Source organism: Ochotona curzoniae, unplaced genomic scaffold (assembly GCF_017591425.1).
Source record: "Ochotona curzoniae isolate NIBS_2020 unplaced genomic scaffold, NIBS_Ocur_1.0 patch356, whole genome shotgun sequence".
Taxonomy (NCBI): domain Eukaryota; kingdom Metazoa; phylum Chordata; class Mammalia; order Lagomorpha; family Ochotonidae; genus Ochotona; species Ochotona curzoniae.
In genome coordinates, this window is record NW_024466924.1 from 1,280,680 (window position 1) to 1,304,291 (window position 23,612).

At 46.1% G+C, this 23,612-nt stretch overlaps 1 protein-coding gene across 1 annotated transcript in view; it reads right to left on the bottom strand.

The window, feature by feature from the left end:
- The window catches only part of LOC121167269 (mucin-4-like), a 47,509-nt gene that overhangs the window by 22,489 nt on the left and 1,408 nt on the right, over positions 1-23,612 (bottom strand). Inside the window, exons 2-9 of the mRNA XM_040996696.1 lie at positions 7,822-8,736; positions 7,465-7,696; positions 6,754-7,017; positions 5,335-5,598; positions 4,613-4,887; positions 3,937-4,111; positions 3,642-3,843; positions 235-493 (exon numbers count right to left, since the gene is read on the bottom strand). Coding sequence (XP_040852630.1) covers positions 235-493; positions 3,642-3,843; positions 3,937-4,111; positions 4,613-4,887; positions 5,335-5,598; positions 6,754-7,017; positions 7,465-7,696; positions 7,822-8,736 — 2,586 coding nt within the window. The remainder of the gene's footprint in view (positions 1-234; positions 494-3,641; positions 3,844-3,936; positions 4,112-4,612; positions 4,888-5,334; positions 5,599-6,753; positions 7,018-7,464; positions 7,697-7,821; positions 8,737-23,612) is intronic.

Below are 23,612 nucleotides of genomic sequence, written 5' to 3' on the forward strand. Positions count from 1 at the left end.
GGGATACCAAGATGCTAACTTCTGATCCTCCAGTGGTTCCTGTTCTTTGAGTGTGAGCCATCTGGAAACCAGTTGGATTTTCTTGAGGAGAGGTCTGGTGGGTTTGGGAAATGGCTGGGGCTGAGTCGGGTGAAGTATATGAAGAGGGCAGTGTCACCTGTTCTTTAAGGCTCCCTGTTGTGGAGATTACAGACATGGTGTGGAGACTGGTGCTTGTTCTAAAAGGTAACCTACCTCGTGAGGTCCTCAAGGTGATGTCAGGGCTGATTGATGATACCCTTGCTTCTGTGTTTGTGTGACTGTCCTCAGAGGATCCTGGGTTGTCACTGTCCTTGGGAGGTTCCTCTTCAGAATCACTTTCTTCGGGTGAATATTTACTTGATGTTGATGAGGAAGCTGTAGTTGTTACTACGTTTACTGAACCAGCCACATAGGGGCCTGAATTCATGCTTTGGTATTTTTGTGTGGTCTCTGTGGCGTGAGTGTGAACTGTCTGGGAATTCAAAAACAGTTTCTCAGCAGCATGAGTGGTAGAACGTGATGATGACTGTCCCGCTAGGCCTGCTGGTGTAGAAACATCAAAGGCCGTGTTCCTTGTAGCCATGGCTGAGACATCTCCTGGGGTCACCTGGCTGGTGACAGGGCTAGACCACAGTTCAGCATCAATGGGTAGAGACACTGTAGAGGTAGGCATGTGAATGGAGGCATTGATTACTGGGTGGGAGGTAGACTTGTCTGCTTCAGTAACTATGGAGCTGCCAGGATTCCTAGGGCTGTGTGTAGAGTTCATGGAGTGTGATATTTTCCTGGGAGTGGTAGTAGATGCTGTTGTTGTAATAGCCGCAGGATGATCACTGGGGGGTGTACCAGGGATGCCCACTGAGGAGGTAGGGACTTGTGTGGCTTGTGTGAAGGAGACGTGGGCATGCACAGATGGAGTGCCCACCGCGGTTGTGTTCTCATGGAACACTGACCTAGGAACTGTTGTCTGAGCTTCTTTGCTTGTGGTCAAAATGGAGGGAGGAGAACTAGAGGCTGCATCACTCAGGATGGCGGGATCTACCACAGATGGTCCTGCTGTTGTCCCTGAAGACCAAGTTGGCATTGATGTTGGGGTCTCATGGCTATAGTTGACTGATGTTGAGATAGAGATTGTGCTGCTGCCTGAAGGTGCTGCAGTGTGAGCCTCAGTGTGTGAAGATGTGTGCCTGCTGGCTGAGGGTGTGGGAGGTGTTGTTGTGACTGTTGAGAAGGCATCAGTGACGTGGGATACCAAGATGCTAACTTCTGATCCTCCAGTGGTTCCTGTTCTTTGAGTGTGAGCCATCTGGGAACCAGTTGGATTTTCTTGAGGAGAGGTGTTGGAAGAGGTTGTCCAGTCGGTTGAGCCATGAGAGATGGTGGGAAGAGAAGTGCTGGATCCTGCAACAGAGCTCATTCCTGTGATCCCAGAGGCCATGCCATGACTGGCTGCAGTCAACAGCAGCTGAGTAGTTGATGGAGTGGTGTTGTTGTCACTGGAGGGAGTTGTTGAGAAGCTGGTGATCTTACCTGAAGTGGATGCTTCCACAACAGCATTTCCTGGTGCTGTGCTTCCTGCCATTGGGGAGGATGTGGCAGCTGTGCCTGCTGAGGTGAAGTCTGAGACCAAGGAAGTGAGAGTGTTGGTGTCTACTTTTCTGCTGGTTTCAGTGCTTTGGGTCTGGTGGGTTTGGGAAATGGCTGGGGCTGAGTCAGGTGAGGTATATGTAGAGGGCAGTGTCACCTGTTCTTTAAGGCTCCCTGTTGTGGAGATTACAGACATGGTGTGGGGACTGGTGCTTGTTCTAAATGATGCTTGTTCTGAGGTCCTCAAGGTGGTGTCAGGGCTGATTGATGATACCCTTGCTTCTGTGTTTGTGTGACTGTCCTTGGAAGATACTGGGTCATAGGTTACAACTTCACCTGTGGTGTATGCTTCTGGAGACATGCTTTCTGCAGGTGAATGTCTGTTTGGCAGGGATGAAGAAGGTGTAGTTGTTACTACATGGACTTTTTCTGTCATGGGAAATACTGAAGTCATCATTTGGAATTCTCTTGTGGATTGTTTGGCTTGATCTGTCTGGGAGCTAGGTAGATATTCCTGTGCAGATGCACTGGTAAACCATGATAACTCAGTTTTTGACCATGCTGTAGGTGTTTCTTGGGATGTATGTCTGTCTGTTGCAAATGAAGGAGATGGGGATGTCACCATTTCCATGTCCCAAGTCATATCAGAGCTTGGAGTCCTGACTTCATTCTCACCAGCAGTCCCTGAAATTTGTGGCCATTGTGTCTGGGAAAGTGCTACTATGGTTTTTTGAGTAGAGGTGCTCACATCTGGCTGTGTGTTTGACTCTTTTAGTTCCCCTGTTGTTGAGACTTCAGGTGTCACCCAAACTATAGCACCAGCTGTTGAAGGAGTTGCACTTACTGTGCCAAGGATACGTGTAACTCCTGTTGGCAAGGACAACAGTTCTTTTGGAAATGGAGTTGTGTTGCTATCAGTAGAGACTGGGGAAGTTAACATTGTCATTTTCTCTGGAATGAATGCTTTCTGAGACATACTTGTAGAGACCAGGCTGCTGTCATGAGACTGTCCTGGGGTTTCTGAGGTTTGACTCTTGTTGGTGGTAGCACTTGTTGATATTTTGAAAGTTGAAGAAGTAATTGAAAGGGGTGGTGGTGACACTTTAGAAGTGAATGCAGGCATGCTTGCAGTCATAGGTGGTGCTGTGTTCCCTATATTTGCTACAGTGGAATCAGTGGATGTTGGCACTTTGAGCATCTTTGTTGTTGTTGGGGATGTGTTTCTGACAGTAGAAGGAGGTACAGTGGTTCTTTCAGTTGAAAGAGCTGTTTTCTGAGAAATGATCGGTGTCAAAGTGTGCCCACTCGGAAATGCCGCAGGAGTTGATGTGGTCACCTCAGTGGAGGCATTGGTGTGCAATGCTTTGGTAACCTCCACATTCAAAGACTGGGGATTCTGAGAAAACTCTGATGTCTCCTGCACAAGAGTCCTAGAAGTTGCTGTTGTTGGTCCTGCTGATGTAGTTGGCAATGATAGTACTATTGTCCCAGGAATACGGCTTGTAGATACATTGAGTAAGGCATCTGCTGTGTTTTGTGGAGTATGATCTGTAAAGGTTGGCCTGGTGACCATTCCTAATATCGCTTGGTGGATGCTCCTGACGCTGGAAGGGAAAGAGACAGTTGACTCACCTGGCACAGAGAGTGTCAAGGAAGAGCTCCATGAGGTATCCTGACTAGATGATGGGGTAGAGTACACTATTGAGTTTTCTTTCCTATCAGTGGTAGTGGAGAATGCTAATGACTCTACTGGAACATTCCCAGAAGTAGATGATGACATGTCTCTTGTGGTTGCCAGAGTCGAATGTGAGGAGGTGTTCCTTAAGAACACATCATATGTTATATTGCTAAATGCGGAAAGAGATGTGGCAGTATCTCTGATACCGGATGTTGTGTGAGAGACTGTTTCTGTATAAGTGTGTCCACTTGGAGAAGGTGTAGGGAATGATGTGGTAGTATTAACGGGGAGATTGGTGGGAGACTGACTGCTAGTCTCCATAATCTGAGTCTGAGGGTTTTCTGAAGTTGCTGACGTTTCCTGAGTGGAAGTGCCTATAGAACTTGTCATTGAGCTTTCTTTCATTGTCCTTGCACTTGTTGGAAGAAGACTCCCAGTTGTCACTGATGTTGTGTCTCCTGTGGTTGCCAGAGTTGAGGCTGATGAAGTTGACATAGTGACCAATTCTGATGCTGTTGGGAGGATCTTGTTGAATGTAGATGATGGAGATGTTCCAGCTGGAGTGGATGTTGCCTCAAAGTGTATCTCTGTTTGGGAGTATCCACTTGATGAAGATGGAGGAATTGATGTGCCTATGTCCATGTGGGTACTTGTTGGAGACTGTTTTCTGGTCTCCGTACTCTGAGTCTGAGCATTTTCTAAAGTTGCAGTTGCTTCCTGGGTGGAGGTCCCTATAGAAGTTACCGTTGAGCTTTCTTTCATTGTTATAGCACTGGTTAGAAAAAGACTCCCAGATGCCAGAGATGTTGAGCCTCTTGTGGTTGCCTGGGTTGAAGATGAAGAAGTTGACATTATGACTAAATCAGATGTTATTTCGTTTGCACTATGGAATGTGGTAGATGATGTTGCCTCAAAGTGTGTCTCTGACCAGTTGTGTCCACTTGCTGAAGATGAAGGGCCTGATGTGGTCACCTCCATGTGGGTACTTGTTGGGGATTGTCTGCTGGTCTCTATACTCTGAGTCAGAGCGTTTTCTGAAGTTGCTGTTGTTTCCTGAGTGGAAGACATTGTAGAAGTGGATACTAAATTTTGTTTGCTTTCAGTGTTTTGAGGAAGACTCCCAGTTGTCAGTGATATTGTGTTTCTTGTGGTTGCCAGAGTTGAGGCTGATGAAGTTGACATAGTGACCAACTCTGGTGCTATTTCATTTGCCTTACTGAATGTCAAAGATGATGGAGATGTTCCAGCTGGAGTGGATGTTGCCTCAGAGTGTGTCTTTGTCCCAGTGTGTCCACTTGATGAAGATTGAGGGCTTGATGTGGTCACGTCCATATGGGTACTTGGAGTGTGTCTGCTGGTCTTTGTACTCTGAATCTGAGGGTTTTCTGAAGTTGCTGATGTTTCCTGAGTGGAGGTCCCTACAGAAGTTGCTGTTGAGCTTTCTTTCATTGTTCTTGCTCTTGTTGGAAGAAGACTCCCAGTTGTCACTGATGTTGTGTCTCCTGTGGTTGCCAGAGTTGAGGCTGCAGAAGATGACAGAGTGATCAACTTTGATGCTGTTGGGAGGATCTTGTTGAATGTAGATGATGGAGATGTTCCAGCTGGAGAGGATGTTGCCTCAGAGTGTGTCTCTGTTTGGGAGTATCCACTTGATGAAGATGGAGGGCTTGATGTGCCTATGTCCATGTGGGTACTTGTTGGAGACTGTTTGCTGGTCTCTGTACTCTGAGTCTGAGCATTTTCCAAAGTTGCAGTTGTTTCCTGAGTGGAAGACATTGTAGAAGTGGATACTAAATTTTGTTTGCTTTCAGTGTTTTGAGGAAGACTCCCAGTTGTCAGTGATATTGTGTTTCTTGTGGTTGCCAGAGTTGAGGCTGATGAAGTTGACATAGTGACCAACTCTGGTGCTATTTCGTTTGCCTTACTGAATGTCAAAGATGATGGAGATGTTCCAGCTGGAGAGGATGTTGCCTCAGAGTGTGTCTTTGTCCTGGTGTGTCCACTTGAGGAAGATGGAGGGCCTGATGTGCTCACATCCATGTGGGTACCTGTTGGGGATTGTGTGCTGGTCTCTGTACTCTGAATCTGAGGGTTTTCTGAAGTTGCTGATGTTTCCTGAATGGAGGTCCCTACAGAAGTTGCCGTTGAGCTTTCTTTCATTGTCTTTGCTCTTGTTGGAAGAAGACTCCCAGTTGTCACTGATGTTGTGTCTCCTGTGGTTGCCAGAGTTGAGGCTGATGAAGTTGACATAGTGATCAACTTTGATGCTGTTGGGAGGATCTTGTTGAATGTAGATGGTGGAGATGTTCCAGCTGGAGTGGATGTTGCCTCAAAGTGTGTCTCTGTTTGGGAGTATCCACTTGCTGAAGATGAAGGGCCTGATGTGGTCACCTCCATGTGGGTACTTGTTGGGGATTGTCTGCTGGTCTCTATACTCTGAGTCAGAGCGTTTTCTGAAGTTGCTGTTGTTTCCTGAGTGGAAGACATTGTAGAAGTGGATACTAAATTTTGTTTGCTTTCAGTGTTTTGAGGAAGACTCCCAGTTGTCAGTGATATTGTGTTTCTTGTGGTTGCCAGAGTTGAGGCTGATGAAGTTGACATAGTGACCAACTCTGGTGCTATTTCATTTGCCTTACTGAATGTCAAAGATGATGGAGATGTTCCAGCTGGAGTGGATGTTGCCTCAGAGTGTGTCTCTGTCCCGGTGTGTCCACTTGATGAAGATTGAGGACTTGATGTGGTCTCGTCCATGTGGGTACTTGGAGAGTGTCTGCTGGTCTTTGTACTCTGAATCTGAGGGTTTTCTGAAGTTGCTGATGTTTCCTGAGTGGAGGTCCCTACAGAAGTTGCCGTTGAGCTTTCTTTCATTGTCCTTGCTCTTGTTGGAAGAAGACTCCTAGTTGTCACTGATGTTGTGTCTCCTGTGGTTGCCAGAGTTGAGGCTGAAGAAGTTGACATTGTGATCAACTTTGATGTTGTTGGGAAGATCTTGTGGAGTGTAGATGATGGAGATGTTCCAGAAGGAGAGGATGTTGCCTCAAAGTGTGTCTCTGTTCGGGAGTATCCACTTGAGGAAGATGGAGGAATTGATGTGCCTATGTCCATGTGGGTACTTGTTGGAGACTGTTTGCTGGTCTCTGTACTCTGAGTCTGAGCATTTTCCAAAGTTGCAGTTGTTTCCTGAGTGGAAGACATTGTAGAAGTGGATACTAAATTTTGTTTGCTTTCAGTGTTTTGAGGAAGACTCCCAGTTGTCAGTGATATTGTGTTTCTTGTGGTTGCCAGAGTTGAGGCTGATGAAGTTGACATAGTGACCAACTCTGGTGCTATTTCGTTTGCCTTACTGAATGTCAAAGATGATGGAGATGTTCCAGCTGGAGAGGATGTTGCCTCAGAGTGTGTCTTTGTCCTGGTGTGTCCACTTGAGGAAGATTGAGGGCCTGATGTGCTCACTTCCTTGTGGGTACCTGTTGGGGATTGTCTGCTGGTCTCTGTACTCTGAATCTGAGGGTTTTCTGAAGTTGCTGATGTTTCCTGAGTGGAGGTCCCTACAGAAGTTGCCGTTGAGCTTTCTTTCATTGTCCTTGCTCTTGTTGGAAGAAGACTCCCAGTTGTCACTGATGTTGTGTCTCCTGTGGTTGCCAGAGTTGAGGCTGATGAAGTTGACATAGTGATCAACTTTGATGCTGTTGGGAGGATCTTGTTGAATGTAGATGGTGGAGATGTTCCAGCTGGAGTGGATGTTGCCTCAAAATGTGTCTCTGTTTGGGAGTATCCACTTGAGGAAGATGGAGGAATTGATGTGCCTATGTCCATGTGGGTACTTGTTGGAGACTGTTTGCTGGTCTCTGTACTCTGAGTCTGAGCATTTTCCAAAGTTGCAGTTGTTTCCTGGGTGGTGGCCATTGTAGAAGTGGATACTAAATTTTGTTTGCTTTCAGTGTTTTGAGGAAGACTCCCAGTTGTCAATGATGTTGTGTCTCCTGTGGTTGCCAGAGTTGAGGCTGATGAAGTTGACATAGTGACCAACTCTGGTGCTATTTCGTTTGCCTTACTGAATGTCAAAGATGATGGAGATATTCCAGCTGGAGAGGATGTTGCCTCAGAGTGTGTCTCTGTCCCGGTGTGTCCACTTGAGGAAGATGGAGGGCCTGATGTGCTCACTTCCTTGTGGGTACCTGTTGGGGATTGTCTGCTGGTCTCTGTACTCTGAATCTGAGGGTTTTCTGAAGTTGCTGATGTTTCCTGAATGGAGGTCCCTACAGAAGTTGCCGTTGAGCTTTCTTTCATTGTCTTTGCTCTTGTTGGAAGAAGACTCCCAGTTGTCACTGATGTTGTGTCTCCTGTGGTTGCCAGAGTTGAGGCTGATGAAGTTGACATAGTGATCAACTTTGATGCTGTTGGGAGGATCTTGTTGAATGTAGATGGTGGAGATGTTCCAGCTGGAGTGGATGTTGCCTCAAAGTGTGTCTCTGTTTGGGAGTATCCACTTGATGAAGATGGAGGGCTTGATGTGCCTATGTCCATGTGGGTACTTGTTGGGGATTGTCTGCTGGTCTCTGTACTCTGAGTCTGAGCATTTTCCAAAGTTGCAGTTGTTTCCTGGGTGGTGGCCATTGTAGAAGTGGATACTAAATTTTGTTTGCTTTCAGTGTTTTGAGGAAGACTCCCAGTTGTCAGTGATATTGTGTTTCTTGTGGTTGCCAGAGTTGAGGCTGATGAAGTTGACATAGTGACCAACTCTGGTGCTATTTCGTTTGCCTTACTGAATGTCAAAGATGATGGAGATGTTCCAGCTGGAGAGGATGTTGCCTCAGAGTGTGTCTCTGTCCCAGTGTGTCCACTTGATGAAGATTGAGGACTTGATGTGGTCACGTCCATGTGGGTACTTGGAGAGTGTCTGCTGGTCTTTGTACTCTGAATCTGAGGGTTTTCTGAAGTTGCTGACGTTTCCTGAGTGGAGGTCCCTACAGAAGTTGCTGTTGAGCTTTCTTTCATTGTCCTTGCTCTTGTTGGAAGAAGACTCCCAGTTGTCACTGATGTTGTGTCTCCTGTGGTTGCCAGAGTTGAGGCTGAAGAAGTTGACATTGTGATCAACTTTGATGTTGTTGGGAGGATCTTGTTGAATGTAGATGGTGGAGATGTTCCAGCTGGAGTGGATGTTGCCTCAGAGTGTGTCTCTGTTTGGGAGTATCCACTTGAGGAAGATGGAGGGCCTGATGTGGTCACCTCCGTGTGGGTGCTTGGTAGCTGTTTGCTACTCTCTGTACTCTGAGTCTGTGTATTTTCAGTAACTGCTGTTTTTTCCCCATTTGAGTTTCCTTTAGTTGTTTCTGTTGAGTTCTTTGTCGCGTTGGTGGTAGAGTGAGTCTCAGGTTTATATGATGATATGTCTCCTGTGTTTTTCAGAGTAGATAATTGAGAAAGTGTTGAGGCTGTTGTAATGTTTCCTTAGAAATAAGAAAGAAGAGTTATAGGATTTAAGCATATTTTTTGAAGCTTATGTTTTATGACTCATTGTTTTGTACATGTAGCATTATATGCCCGCATCAACAAGATCACTGCTGCATGAGTTTATTCATTTAGTGAATGATAATAAGTCTGAACTATAGACAGGTTACTGATTATATTAAAATATGGTAGGTAACATATGTCGCCATGCGGCTTAATATAGATGTTGTTGATGGAATCGGAATAATTGCTATAGTACCTAGTATTTTCTCTAGGCAAGTGAAAATTCAAAATCCATCTTCCTTAGTCTCAAAGCATTGTTCAATTAACACACACCCATGTTTCGTAATGTGGAAAAAATTTTAATTACCCAAATCTTTCACAGACAGTTTTCAAGCAGCACCAATAAACCATTAGCCCCCTTTCATTCTTCTTCCCCGACTGCTGACTCCTGTGTGTTTTTTTCCCTCAACTCATCTCCTGGCGCTAAGAAAATCTCTCACTACAGCGATGAGCTTAATATCCTGTCTTCACCCTGAATATTCTCTGGCAGTTAGCTGGAAGCCCAGGCCTCCTTTGGAGCACTGAGACATTATAAATGTTGTGTACTTGTGCAGTCCTGTGCTGTGTAATACAATTTTGGTCAACAGTGGGTCTCCGGTGGTCTCTGGAGACTGTCTGCCTGCCTTTGTGTAAGTCACCATGCTGTTTGCACAATGACAAGGTCACCTGACAATGAATTGCTCAAAATGTCCCCACAAGTAAGCAGCACATGACTGTGGATTTGAGTACCTTCCTTACATGAATACCTTAACAATGGTGTAAATAGCTGTGTTTATCCAGCATAAAGCAATCAGGAGGCATTCAGCAAAATGGGAATAGTTAAAATGGAATCACCAAATAGTTTATTTTGGTGCAAAAAGCTTTAAAAATATATACATACTTCTTTCATAATATTTAATGCCTGGATTTGAGATTTTTTGAACTGAATAAGCTCTTTCTTTTAAAACATTTATTTATTTGAAAAGCAGAATGACAGATAGACAGACATAGAGCCCTTCCATCCACTGGTCCATTTCCCAAATACACATAAAATCCGCAGCTCATCCAGGCTGAAGCCAGGAACTACATCCAAGTCTGTGCCAGGAGTTAATGCCTGCCACTCTCTGGGTGCATTAGCAGGAAGCTGAATGGGAAGTAGAGGAGTCAGGACTCAATCCAGAAATCGGATTTGGAGTATAGGTATCCTAAGCAGTGACGTAACCAGCTGTCCTAAAACTCAGTGATAATGATTTAATTGCATTTCATGTTTTATATTATATTGGGCAGCTTGTATTGGTTATTTTCCCCAAAACAAAAACTTTTTAGTGTCCAACAAGTAAAATTAGTATTTTTAAAAATAAGTTCTTCTTTTGATTTAGTCTTTATGTTGATGCTTTTCCTCATATGGTCAATGAGTTGTCACCATAAGCCCAATTAAAAATAAATCTGATGTATTTGATTCTTTATTGAAAATATTTCTCCACTTATTACAAGGGATTGTCTTCTTAAGATTTAAGAATAGGAAGACCAAGACATTTGCTCCTTCGACTGGAGCTGTTTTCTCCTAGGTGACACCATAGGCTAGATTTAAAATCCTGCTTCCATCAAAGCACAGAGCATCAGCATGGCTGCTACTCAGTGGCTGGGGAATGGAGGGATCTGAAGCATCTGGGACCTCCAAATTAGTCAACTACAGAAATGAGCTCTTTCAAAAACCTTGCACTGTGAATGTCCTTTTCAAATGAAAAAATGTCATTCATTATTTCCCCCAAGGAATTCAGAAATAAAATCAAATGTCAACATATCTGATGTGATTTGAAATGACCAATCTTTTTTGGCTAACATTACCAAATATTCCTTGCCTTAGACAGGCCTGAGGGAAACACAAAGCTTGAGGCAGCTCCCTCATTGCGGTAAAAGAGTACCTGGGGAAGGATTAAAGAACCATTCTATGGTGAAGAATAAGAGGCCGAGGGACAGGATTCCCCCAGAGGACAGAGCCTGGTCAGGTCTGCTTCAAATTGTTTAAAATAAGAGACCTCAGGATCACAGAAATCAACTCAAACATCGTGCTGGGGCATAAAAAGCCAAGGGCAGACTAGAAAGGTGAAGGGAAACCTTAAACTCCATCATGAGCAGGGTCAATGTTCTTACCCAAAGCTGTGTTAAGTCTTCCAGCCTAAATTACCCGCAGTGGACTGCTGGGAGTTTTCCTATACATACATGTTTATGATCAAGTTTAACATGTAAATTAGCCCCAGTAAGATACTGACAGCAGTTAACTAACAGAAAATGACAATTATAATAGTATACTTGAACATAAATTATGTAAACCTCTAAATGCTTCCTTTCAAGAATTTTGCATTTAGTATTTGCAGAGTCTACTTGACCAAAGCATTACTTATTTTGGAAGTAAGTTAGAGTTCTAGTTTCTTTTTCATTTTCAGTATTTGGCCCAATGTACCAGAAACCCAAGAATTAAAGCACATGCTCTGGCCCTGTAACATCCTAATAGGATGTTATGATTGGTTTTCTTTCTTCTATTCAGTTCTCAGGCACAGTGTTTAAATGGCAACTCATTTGTTCAAAATATTTGACTGCACCTATTCTAGCTGCATACTTTCCTATTGAGAGACCTGTTGAACTTGGTCTCAGAGGTCTCCAGATCTTTAAAATCAAGAACAAATCAAGTTGGGGGAATCCCAGTGCCTATGAAACTGTGTCACATAATACAATCTAATTAATAATAATAATAATAAAAAAGAACAAACCAAGAAAACTTGAGAGTCTTTCTTAGAAACTTTTTTCACCCCTTTGGGTTTTCACTAGATTTCTAGCTGTTCTCAAATATCTGTGTGTGTGTGTGTGTGTGCTGTCTGTCTCTCTTTTTAACCTCAGGGGAAAAACATTTACAGTGAGACAAACTCCTAGGGAAGCACTTAGATTGGTGTTCCTGGAGTTGATTCATTTCACCACTTCCTGTTCTTCAGAGAGCAGTTTAGACTTTCAGGTGACTGACGGGTGATTCTAAGTGAGCTGTAATTTATTAAAAGAGAAGTGGCTCCCAGTTGCAGCCTTCCACACTTTAATAAGAGCAACTTCCTGATGACACACCTCTACACTGATGAGAACAAAGGCATGGCTTAAACCCCAGAGCTGTGTCCTAGAAGGTCCTGTCCAAAATGCCTGTGTTTCCACCTTAAAAGGCAAATTCCTTTATTCATAATTATTAAATTTACTTTTACAATTCCCAACCCCTCATCTGCTCTCCCCTCAATAAAGCTGTAAGATCTGGTTTAGTTTAAAAAGTATCTTCTGGGTGATTCTTATTAACTTTATTCGTTTTCCTAAGACCATCACCAAAAGCATTGCTCACTCGTTATTTTGAATCACTAGACAAAGCTACGTACATACCAACTTTCTGAACTTGTAGTTGCTCTGCAGTTAACATCTTTTGAGATGCCTTCGTCATTTCTGCTAAACTCAGTATTGGTGGGAAAGCTTTCTTGATAGCACAGACCAATTTTTTTAAGTAACGTCAATGATACAGAAGGAGAGAAAAATCATTTGCAAATGCCAGATAATTAATGTGTTATAAATATTTACCATGCAGAGCAGAGATGTAGTGAAAGAGAGGAAAGCACTGAGTGAAAAAGCTAAAAACTAGTAAGTCAGGGAATCTGCTGATTTCTGAGACTGTGTTATGGGTTTAAGTTTTGAAAGACAAAGAAAGCATCGAGATCAAGATACTGTGAACTGAGTTGCCTTTGCATAAAGCTGAAATTCTTGGTAGTAAAAGTTCATTTAAAAAGAAACAAACAAGAAAGAGAATGAAAGTGGCTAGGGGGCCCAGCACAGTAACCTAGTGGCTACTGTATCCCATTTTGTATCCCATTTCCCTTCCAGCTCCCTGTTTGTGGCCCGGGAAAGCAGTCAAGGACAGCCCAAGGCTTTGGGACCCTGCGCCCACATGGAAGACTAGTAAGAACCAACGGACAGAAGATCTCTCTGTAACTCTTTTAAGTAAATATTTTTTAAAAAACCAATATAGGATAGAATAGCAATGGGACAAAACATGCAAATAGAAACAATTATAAATAGAATGCACAAAGCCAAAAGTTGATTGTTGGAAGGTAAAATAGGCAAATGCCTGGAAGTATTAAGAAAGAGAAATAGAGAAGGAGGAAGTGAAGAAGGAAGGAAGAAGAAAGGAAGAAAAAGAAAAGCTTAGTAGAAATGAAAAAGAACATAAAGAAAAATTTAAGAGATAACACTCTAATACTTTTTTGTCAAAATGTAAAAATTTAAATGAGTTGGGCAATTCCTTAAAATATAAGCTATTCAGATTAAGTGAGGGGAAACAAAAATAAAAAGCCTGAATTTGAACTTTTAAATTAAGTCAGCAGTTTAAATAAAAAACTATCCTCTCACCGTAAAAGGTAGACAAAGATGATTTTCTAGGAAATTTTATCAGATATTCAAATAAGTAATTTTAATTTTATACAAACTCTTCTAGAGTTTAGAAGAACAATTGGGCCTGATGCAATGGCTTAGTAATTAAATCCTTGCCTTGCACGTGCTAGGATCCCATATGAGTGCCAGTTCATGTCCCAGCTGCTCCACTTCCCATCCAGCTCCCTGCTTGTGACCTGGGAAAGCAGTTGAGGATGGCCCAAAGCCTTGGGACCCTGCACCATTATGGAAGACCTAGAAGAAGCCCCTGGCTCCTGGCTTTAGACTGGCTCCGCTCTGACTGTTTTGGCCACTTGGGGAGTGAATCAGTGAGTGGAAGATCTTTGTATGTCTCTCTTTTTCTCTGTAGATCTGCCTATCAAATAAAAATAAATAAATCTTAAAGAAAAAGGATTGCTCTACAGCTTATAGGGTTGCTATCTATAATTTCAATGCCAAGCCCAAAGACAGTCTAAAGAAAGGAAAAAGATACATTAATACATTTCATAAGTAATATAAATGGATACACTACCAAAAAAAAGTGTCAGCAATTCAAATCCAGTTTTGGATTAAGATTAAGGCAGAAATGTAAAACTTTATTAATATAAATCATCCTAAAAATAGCAGGGAAAACATGATCATCTCATCTACAGGAGTTTTTGATAAAAGTCAACTCTCACTCCTAGCAAGGGAAAAGTAATTCGCTCCCTTACATTTATAAGCAGTATCGACTAAAAACCTATAGCAAGCATAATCCCTAGAGCAAATAGTTCCTTTAAAATTGGGAATAAAACTATGATGTTGGCAACCACTGCTTCTATTCAGTGTTAGGTTGGAGTCCTTCACCAGTGCAATGAAACAAGAAAAATAAGTAAAAGCCATGAGGGAAGAGAAATTTTGTTTAATATGGAAAACATGAGAGAAAAATCAGTGATTATTTGTAAGTAATACAGTTATTTCCACAGAAATCCTCCCTCGTGTATCCGTTATCAGCAAAGTTCCACTTTATGATCATAAGTTTAAAAATTACTACATCCTATGTATCAGTGAAAAAAATTTTTTTAAAGATTTTATTTTTCTATTCGAAAGGTGGATATACAGAGAGCAGGAGAAACAGAGAAGAAGATCTTCTGTCTGGTGGTTCATTCCCCAAGTGACCACAATGGCTGGAGCTGAGCCAATCCAAAGTCAGGAGCTAGGAGCTCTTCCGGATCTCCCATGCGGGTACAGGGTCCCAAGGCCTTGGACCATCCTTGATTGCTTTCCCAGGCCACAGGGAGCTGGATGGGAAGCAGGCCGGCCAGGATTAGAACCGGCTACCATATGGGATCCCGGCAAGTGCAAGGCGAGGACTTTAACCACTATGCTGTTGCGCTGGGCCCGAAAAAATATTTTAAAATTATATTTATGATAGTGACAGAAATAGAAAGTACTTAAGAATAAATTTAACAGAAGTACTTCATCCTGGTGGATAAAGAAATACAACATCATTGAAATTTAAAAAGACATCTCATTATTCACATTTTGGGAAATAATTATTTATAGCTGAAAAGCCAAAAATCTATAATCTCATTACTCAGATAGACACATTATTGAACTTCCTTTCAGGACTTTCCCCCATGCTTTAAAAACTGTGTGGGGCAGGTATTATGGCATAGTGAGTCAAGCTGCCACCCACAGTGCTGGCGCCCATATGGATGCCAGTTTGAGTCCCAGCTGCTCCATTTCCCATCTGTCTCCCTGCTAGTGTGCCTGGGAAAGCAGCAGATTACCCACATCTGTGGCTCCCTGCACCCATATGGGAGACCCAAAGAAGCACCTGGCTCCTGGCTTCAGCCTGACCCAGCCCTGGCTGTTGTGGCCATTTGAGGGGTGAACCAGCAGGTGGAAGATGGCTCTCTGTCTTTTCCTTTCTCTGTAATGCTACCTTTCAAAAATAATAATAAAGAAAAGAGAGAGACAAGAACGAAAAAATTAAAAGAAAAAAACGTTAAGAGCATTTGCCTAGGGTATGCTGTTTTGCTAACTTAACCCGACGTAGTGCAAGCGTTTCTTCCCATTACCGTGCTTGTACAAGTGCGCTCATGGAGAAAGCCGCTGTGTCTTACGGGGCAGTTCTTTCCCTGTCCCTTTCCGAGTCCAGGAAGTGCTGGCTGAGGAGGACTGGGCAGTTTAGGTCAACACCAGCATCTTGTATGTTGCATGAGAATCCCCTCTTTCCCCGAGCCCTGGAGGCCTCCCTTTCCTAACCACCTCCCAGCTGGAGGCCTGCCTACCCACAGGAGCAGCAGCACAGGGAGAGAGCACCCCCACTTCACCCCTGGGCACATCCTGTGCTGTGTCCAGTTGCACCCCACGCCCTGGTCATGAGTGCTCTGCTGCTTCTCTGCTTGAACAGGCCTGGCTTTATGTGACCCCCATACACTGCTGTTAGGTGTGTGTGTGACACTCAACATGAGTGTGTCCGTCCATGCCCCAGTAGACTCTGGGAACCACCTGACATTTCAACAGTAAATAATGTCACCTCCTAGGAAGAGCCCGCCGTCCCTTCACTGGTCAACATCCATGCTGTCTCTACGAGATGGCTATCACGAAAGTTCTTATGCCTGCCTTTGTGCCTAATGGCGCTGTTTTACTTTCATTTATTTGAGCACATTTCCTTACACAGATGTCTGTTAGTGGAATTACTGGTAAATGCAGTTAGAAAAATGTCCATAGTGTTCCCACGTCCTGCCGCATTTCTTTGCCAACTCGCACTTCCACTGGCAGCGTACAGGACAGCCACCTGTTTTCTAATTTCCACTCCCTTAGAAAAAGACCTTGCTCTACAATACTTGAGCTCTTGCCAAAGAGGGACGCACCCCAGCAGCCTTCCTTTGAAATACTGGTTGAAAGAACCTTGCTAATCGTGGTTGATTGATTAGAGCTTCCTGCTGCTGCTGTGCAGAGGAAAGCAGGGGAGCCTCTTGTTGGTGATGCTGTAGTTTCCTTGTCTTGGTGGGCAGTCACAAAGCCTCCAGGTTTGCTGGGCTTGTGGCCAGAAGGAAGAGATTAGCCTTAATTACAGCAGTGACAAGGAGACTGTGTTTGTCTTTATCCACCAATGCCGCCACCTTGAAACAATAAATTTTAGGCCTCTCCCCTCAAGATTGTTCAGCTGTTTAGGAAAAGACTTGCTGTTTCAATGGCAGCAGAAGGTATCCTTCTGGGGGAAAAGATCCCAGAAAAGTCCTTTATCATGGGAAATGGTCCTCAAATAACGCACCTCTGAGTCCCAAGGGTGGGGGTACCTTTCACCATTGTATTCCTGGGCCCTTGGCTAGAGTCTGCGTCCCTGCTTGCAGTATTAGGGGGCTCTGGGGGACTGTGACACAGGTGGTCTATGGGCCACATTTTAAGAAGCACTGTCCTTACAGATAACAGCTGCTCTTATAAATGTGTGCATATAGAGGTAAGCTAATCCCTTCCTGAAGCTGCAAGGCACAGAAACATGGAGTCCCAACCATGCTTTGTTCCTCATAACAGCCCAACCTGGTGCTTGCTGTTCTGGCATTGCCAAAACAAACCAGCCTTGACCTTTACCAGAGTTCAAGTCGGTCCCATGCGCTCCATCAGACACCCAGTGTTTGCAGAGCCAAGAGCTGGCCCCGGGGCGTGAGGAACTGAGGTGGGAGAGAAGCAAGCTGCCCTCTCCCCTGGAGTTCTCCAGCCTCGGTGTCACTGTCAAGACCAGCACCAATGAACGTTTATGTTTCATGGTCTTCAGGAGAGAACTCTGTCCTCCGCAAGTCTGCCTTGAGTGACTGGGCACCTCCCCAGCTCCCTCTACCCCAACACCCTGCAGCCCTTGTCTCTATTTCATATCTGTCCCAGGGCCTCTTTGTGCACAGCCACTCCTTGGCTGCCAGCACGCAGGGTGTATCTCTATTTTAGAATAAAATCCTTCCACCTATTCGTGGCCTCCTTGTCCCTGTCTTTTGTTCCATCCTGGAGCATGTTGGAAGAGGCTCAATCTCAGAATCTCCTTCCTAGGCCTTTAATGAGTTTCTTCCCAGATCTTGTTCTCTGTAAAATTTCCCACCTGCCACTTTATTTGTTTAATACATATTCATCATGTATCAGCCTTCACCATTGCTCCTTGGCTAGCATCCCAGAGCGGTTCTTGATCTCATGCCTCCCCTAGTTCCCAGGTCCTCTATCCCCTGCATGGCTTCTCTTGTTCCCCTCGAGCCCCCAACTAGAACTGCTTCTCTGGGTGCCATCTCCAGCCCTTTCCCCCTCTGCCACACACACTTTCTATGCATCTATAGAACCATATCTTAGGCCATACTTTATAGATCTGTAATTGTTCCTGGCTTCTCACCTATCCAGCACCCTCTGCCCAGCTTGACCAGTGTCACCTGTCCAAAGTGAACTTTCCTGGAACCATTTCTTCCACCTTCCTGTATTCCACTAATTGTAACAATGCCCACCCACCCTGATGCTAGGGCCACAACCCAGAATCCTCTTCAGCCCCTTCCTCTTCCTTATCCTCCCGGTCATAGTTTGGCACCAACTCTTATTCCTGGAGCTTGCTTCTCCCAGCATGCCCTCCAGGGTCCCTTGGGTTTCCTCACTGCTTTGCTAACAGTCCATTGTGATTCCAGGCCTCCCACTCTACTCCAAACCTCCACTGCACCACTAGCAACCAAGAAGAAAAGTTTCCCCATCAACTCCTCAGCAACGATCCCCTTGGAAAATGATCCTAAGAGGCAGCTGTTTGGGTCTTGAGGGCATGGATCATGTTGTGCTATAGGAGTCATGGAGACTGTTGACTGAATTGGTACTGTCATTCTCATTCCCCCTCCTTCCTCTGTGACAAGGATCGATGACAGTGATTGTCCTCTGACTGTGGCCAAGCACAGTTTCCAAGAGCCCTTCTAGGGTCTATCTGCACTGCAAGGTGACTCCTGTCAGCAGGCGCCATTGCCAAAACATTGCTACACTCTACGTGGTTTCTGCAAGAGACAACGTCTTCACTTTGAGTTCTCACGTGGCTTCTCTAACTGGCACATACATCCTGTGTACTTCTCTCAGTAGACACACTTTGCTCTACAATCGATAAATTAATAAATATGTTAATTCTTTGTGTTTGTATGATGTTTTATAGCTTATCCTGTTTGTATTGGCCCTGGTTCAATAAGGAGGAAACTGGGAATTGAGAAAGTTGAGTGACCTATCTCGTACCTCGTAAGTAGTAGGACAGGAGGCTCAACAGGCAAGAGCTAAGGTTCTTTGGGAAAGGGGAGCTCTCCCCAGCTCCAAAAGTGTCACCAGGTGGATAAGGAGCTGAAGTAGGATGGGAGAAATGGTCCCTGGCTGCCCCAGTTCTTGGCCTGCCACATACAGAAGGGTCTGAGCCTGGGGGCAGGCCTGGCACATTGTCAGGGACAAATGATATGCCACAGGGATATTTCTGTCAGTTTTCCTAGTGGCCTGCTGTCCATAAAGCTATCAGAATGGCTTATGATGGCTCTTGATCTGATGTGGTGATTAAACCCCTTTCCAAAGATACAAATGTGGTTTTGTCTAACATAAATGGTCATGTTGTAGAAGTTCTCTCCAAAGAGCAGGCCTCATGCAGACCCAGAAGTGAATCCCATCTTCCCCATTCATCAACCGTCCACTACTGTGCCAGCCAGAGAGTGCCCAGCAACGTGCTCGCTTGTCTCTGCTGGACCCTTCTCAGGTGGCCAGTGTCCAGGACTTGCCTTTCATCTTTCAGGGGGTGTGAGATCCCAGGTGGGCAGGGTGCTGCTGACTTGGGAGAAAGAGTTGGTGACAGCAGATGGTAATGATGATGATATTGCAGCAGTGTGAGGTCATGTTCCACAGGGAGAACAGAGCCTGCGCCTGTGTGCCTTAGGGCTGGGGACTTACTCTTTTTTTCTTTTAAAAAATTTTTTTTATTTATTGCAAAGTCAAATATACAGAGAGGAAGATCTTCCGCCCAATGATTCACTCCCCAAGTGACCACAAGTGCTGCGCTAATCTGAAGCCAGGAGCCAGGAGCTTTTTCCAGGTCTCCCATGTGGGTGCAGGGTCCCAAGGCTTTGGTCCGTCCTCGATTGCTTTCCCAGGCTACAAGCAAGGAGTTGGATGGGAAGTGGAGCTGCTGGGATTAGAAGCAGCACCCAAATAGGATCTCAGCGCATTCAAGACGAAAACTTTAGCCACTAGGCCATGACGCTGGGCCCAAGGGGAGGGGGGACTTACTCTTAACATCTGCTCTGTTTGTCTTGAGTTTTTCCTGGAACTGGAGGTAAGGAAGCCTGTCACCTCCAGGGTTCATTTTTATGCTGTTATTTCTCTTTGCCAGGTTGGCCAAGGGCAGTGTGGAGCCCAGGTCTGTGAGAATAGTCTAAAGGAGAAAAATAACTTTCACTTGGCCAGCAGCTGTGTTGATACCGGGAGAAGTTGCAGGGTGGAGGAGCAGGGGCGGGTACTGACTTGCAGTCTTGCCACTGTATGTAGAGAGCCAGTAGGTCCTGCCCGTACACTGGGTGCCATCTTAAGTGGGGTGTCCCCCTGGGCATTTTTCTTCTCATTCTCAGAATTCAGAATGAGGAGAGACACTCAGTCCACATGCCCTAGGAACAACTGATCATGTGACAGCTGCAGCACCTGGCATGCACTTGGCACATCACTGCATAATCATCTGTTGTGCGAATGAACTCACATGTCTTTCATTTCTTGATCTCTGGTGCCTTCAACTGGGGTTGGGGGTTGAGCTGGCACTGGTTTCCCCTTTAACTGAGTGGGTCCCCAGACCAGGAGGTGAGAGACCAGCATGCCATCTACAGCCTGACCAGCAGCTGAGCTCCCACAAGGCAGCATCTGGAGGGTCTGCCTACTTCAAGTGGGAGCAAGGAGAGACGGGCTCCAAAACTGAATTGGTGGAGGTTGGGGATCAGATGTCCTCTGAGGAGGGGAAGTTGTCAGGGAACACAAACATTGGAGCTTGGCTGGTGCACTGTGGCCAAGGCTGGGTTTGGCATCTCTTGGCTTGGTTCTGGAAGCTTCTGGGGCCATCACCTGGATAATCCAGGTCCTGTCGCATTAGACACTAGAGGAAATGGGGTCAGGTGACCCGTGGCAAGGCCCAGGGTGAAGAAATGCCTGACTGAGAGGCTTTGCTTGGTGCAATTTGAGACATAAAGAACACATAAACTTGTGTCTCAGAGCCAGCCATTATGGGCAGACTCGAAATGATTCCCCCTGGTGTCACAGATCTAGGCTTTTTTGAGATCAGCCCAATTACTGAGCTGACATCCGTGGCTTGAGGAAGAAGAAAAGGAAGTAGGAAAGTGATTTTGTGGGCATTACAGTGACTTGGTTTGTTTTTGCTGCCACTCCTGCCAGACAGACATAGTGCTGTTGACACGCCCTAACTAGGTTCTTTGTGAACCTGACATGGGAAAGAAGCAAGAGGCTATGGTGGGGCCCTGGCGTGGGTAAGAGCATGGGCTGCAGACTGAACACCATGTGCTGTGTGACCCCAATTCATTTCCTCTCTGAGGCTGTAAATTAGGATAATGACACATAACATTTCCAATACCCTCATGGAAGAGCAGCACTCGGCTCAGAATCCTAACCCGACAGATGTCACTCTGCCCGCCCCGTTCCCTTAGCCTTCATCTACAGTCCTGAGACACAGGCCAAGGCAACGAGGCAGCTGTGCCTGGGTCCGAGTTCCTCCTCAGAGCTGACCCACAGCTTGCAGTTTTCTACCTTCCCACATCACTGCCACTGCCCCCAGACCCAGCCACAAGCACCTGCCGCCTGCATGCCTGCCACTGGCTCTTCACTCACCTGCCCACACACAGCCTGCTCCCCTACCGATCCATTTTCCTTACAGCCTCCAGGACAATCCTGCCCAAGACCTGGTATGATCACATCACTCCTGCAGTTAAACCCTCCTCGCTGTGGGCCTACTTCAGTTATTTCACATCCGTAGCCCACGTACAGTGCGCAAGGCCTTGCCTGACCAAGCACCTCTGCCTATCAGGCATCTTCTTAAGGCCACGCTCTTCCGTCCCATACCTGCTCTTACTTCGCCTTTTCCTAACTGGAATGTCCTGTCCCTGGCTCCTCTTCAGCCTGCGGGCCTTGGGGCATGTGGGCAGCACTTCCCTTCTGAGTTCACAAACCTAAAGGAAGCCCCCGCCTCACACCCCAGTTCATAACATCCTGCACTCACTGCCTTGGGGAGTAGGAACACCTCTGCAGTTATAATAGTAATTTGTTAGCTGATGGGCACATCGTGGCTCTGGAAGACCAGGCCACCTCTGGTTCTCCTACACGTACACGTAGTGTGAACCTAAAGAATACCAGATGTAGTATGGGGTTTAACTAGCAAGTGAATGAGTGAAAGGCTGCCGCAGCAGAAGCCACACTGATTTGCAAGTTTGCTGGTAGAAGGCTGTGTGCTGCCCTGGAAACTCAGCAAATAAGTGCCTCCTCTCAGATCACTGACCGATCAGAAGAGGAATCCACTGTCATCCATCTGATGACGAGAAATGGTGCCTGACACCAGAGCCCAGCAACTTCTTTGTGAAGTCTGCCATACCAACACCCTCTTCCTTGTAGCCCCCTAACAAGACTCCGTACCCTCTCATCCAGCAAACCGATAGTCTTTGTGCCCCATAAGTTTACTTCGCTCTCTGATAAAATGTTCTCTTACCCTCCCCCTAAGACCTCATCCCCATTATTTTGCTTGGCGGCAGGGACAGAGACTGAGTCATCAGTGACCACACTAGGGAACAAGTAGCAAAAGAGATGGCTGTAGAGTCCCGGTCCTGGCCCTGAGAGAAATGGTTTCAGGAGCTGCATGAAACATCTGTGTGAGTCACTCCAAGGAGCCATGAAACCAGAGACTGCGGCCAGAAAGCCACAGCATCAATGCACAAAAGGCCATCGGCGTCTTGACTGGCGACCAAAACACAAATCATTTGCACGCCAAACACTAACAGATCACGCACAGTGCCTTGGAGCAAAGCCCAGACTGCCTGGCCAGGAACCACCGTGATACAGAGCTGTCAGCTGCAGCGTCCCTTGCTGCCCCACGATGGACACTGGCTACATGGTGGAGGAGGGCAGTTCCTGTCATCAGCCATGCTCTGTGTAAACCAAGTGGGGCATGCATTCACCTGTGGGAAGGATGTGAGCGGCTTCTTAAAGCATGCCAATCCTTGACTGAATACACCTACCCTTATGCCAACAGAAGATCCCATCTCAGTCTGGTCCCTTCACCATGCAACACACCTCTCCCCAGCCTCCCTGGCAGTCCCCCCTCAAGCAAGGGTCATGTGTCAAGTGATCTCCCCCATGACAAGCCTGTGCAGAAACCCCATTTCCATTTGGCCCACTTTGCCAGGTAAGACCCCATGACTTCACAGTTGATGGGCCTTCACCCTTGTCCCCTGGGCTGGCAGGTGGCAACCCGGACCCAGGCCTTTAGATCTGATGCTCTGGCTCTGCACCCAACTGCCCATGGAGCCACTGCCTTCATGAAGGCAGCCGATTATGTTGGCAGGTGCCCTTGTCCTGGGAGCCTCTGCTTCTGCATGTTCCTGATGAGCAAAGTGGGCCTGGGGATGGGGCTTGCTGGGAGTGGGGTGAAGTGGAGGAGGCCCCTCCTAGTCCAGCAGACTAGGGTCCCCTGGGGCTGGGGGACTCCTCCTCCACTCCCTACTCCCATTCTGCACTTATCGTAACTTCCTGGTCACTGCCAGAGTCGGGGGTGGGATGGGGAGGGGGGGAGACCTGGGTTAGTGAGCCATGAATGCTATAGGACACAAAGACTTATTCCGACCCGGTTTCTCCACCATGGGCATGGAAGTAGGTTTGCCAGGTTTTACACTCTGAGTCACACTTCTGGGAACCACCAGGACCAGCAAGCTTCTATTGGCTCCTTGGTCCAGTCTGCCCCTACTGCACCACTACCCCTGCTCTATCCCATTCATTCTTTTACAGTAGGAAGTCTTTGCCACTGCAATTGCTGTGGGGGCCAGGCCCCAGGGATTGTTCCCTCTGGCTTAGGGCCGAGGAGGCTATGATGCCAGTGACCCAGGCCTGGGCAAGAGTCCTGCCAGCCAAGTGTGAAACAAATACGGGCATGGCACCAGAGAGAGCCGTGTTGTGGGGCACAGAGTAGCCTGCAGGCCTCTGAGGCCGCCCTGGGTGGGTGGGACTGCCTGTCCATCCTGGAGATATTTTTCCCCTCCAAGATGGCCCAGGTTTCTCAGCTCCCGTGCCCTGCCTATCTCCCCTCACCCACACTCGCACTCCGTCAGGTTCTCCCTGGGCCTCGGTCCTCCTCTGCCTCTCAAGACCACACCCT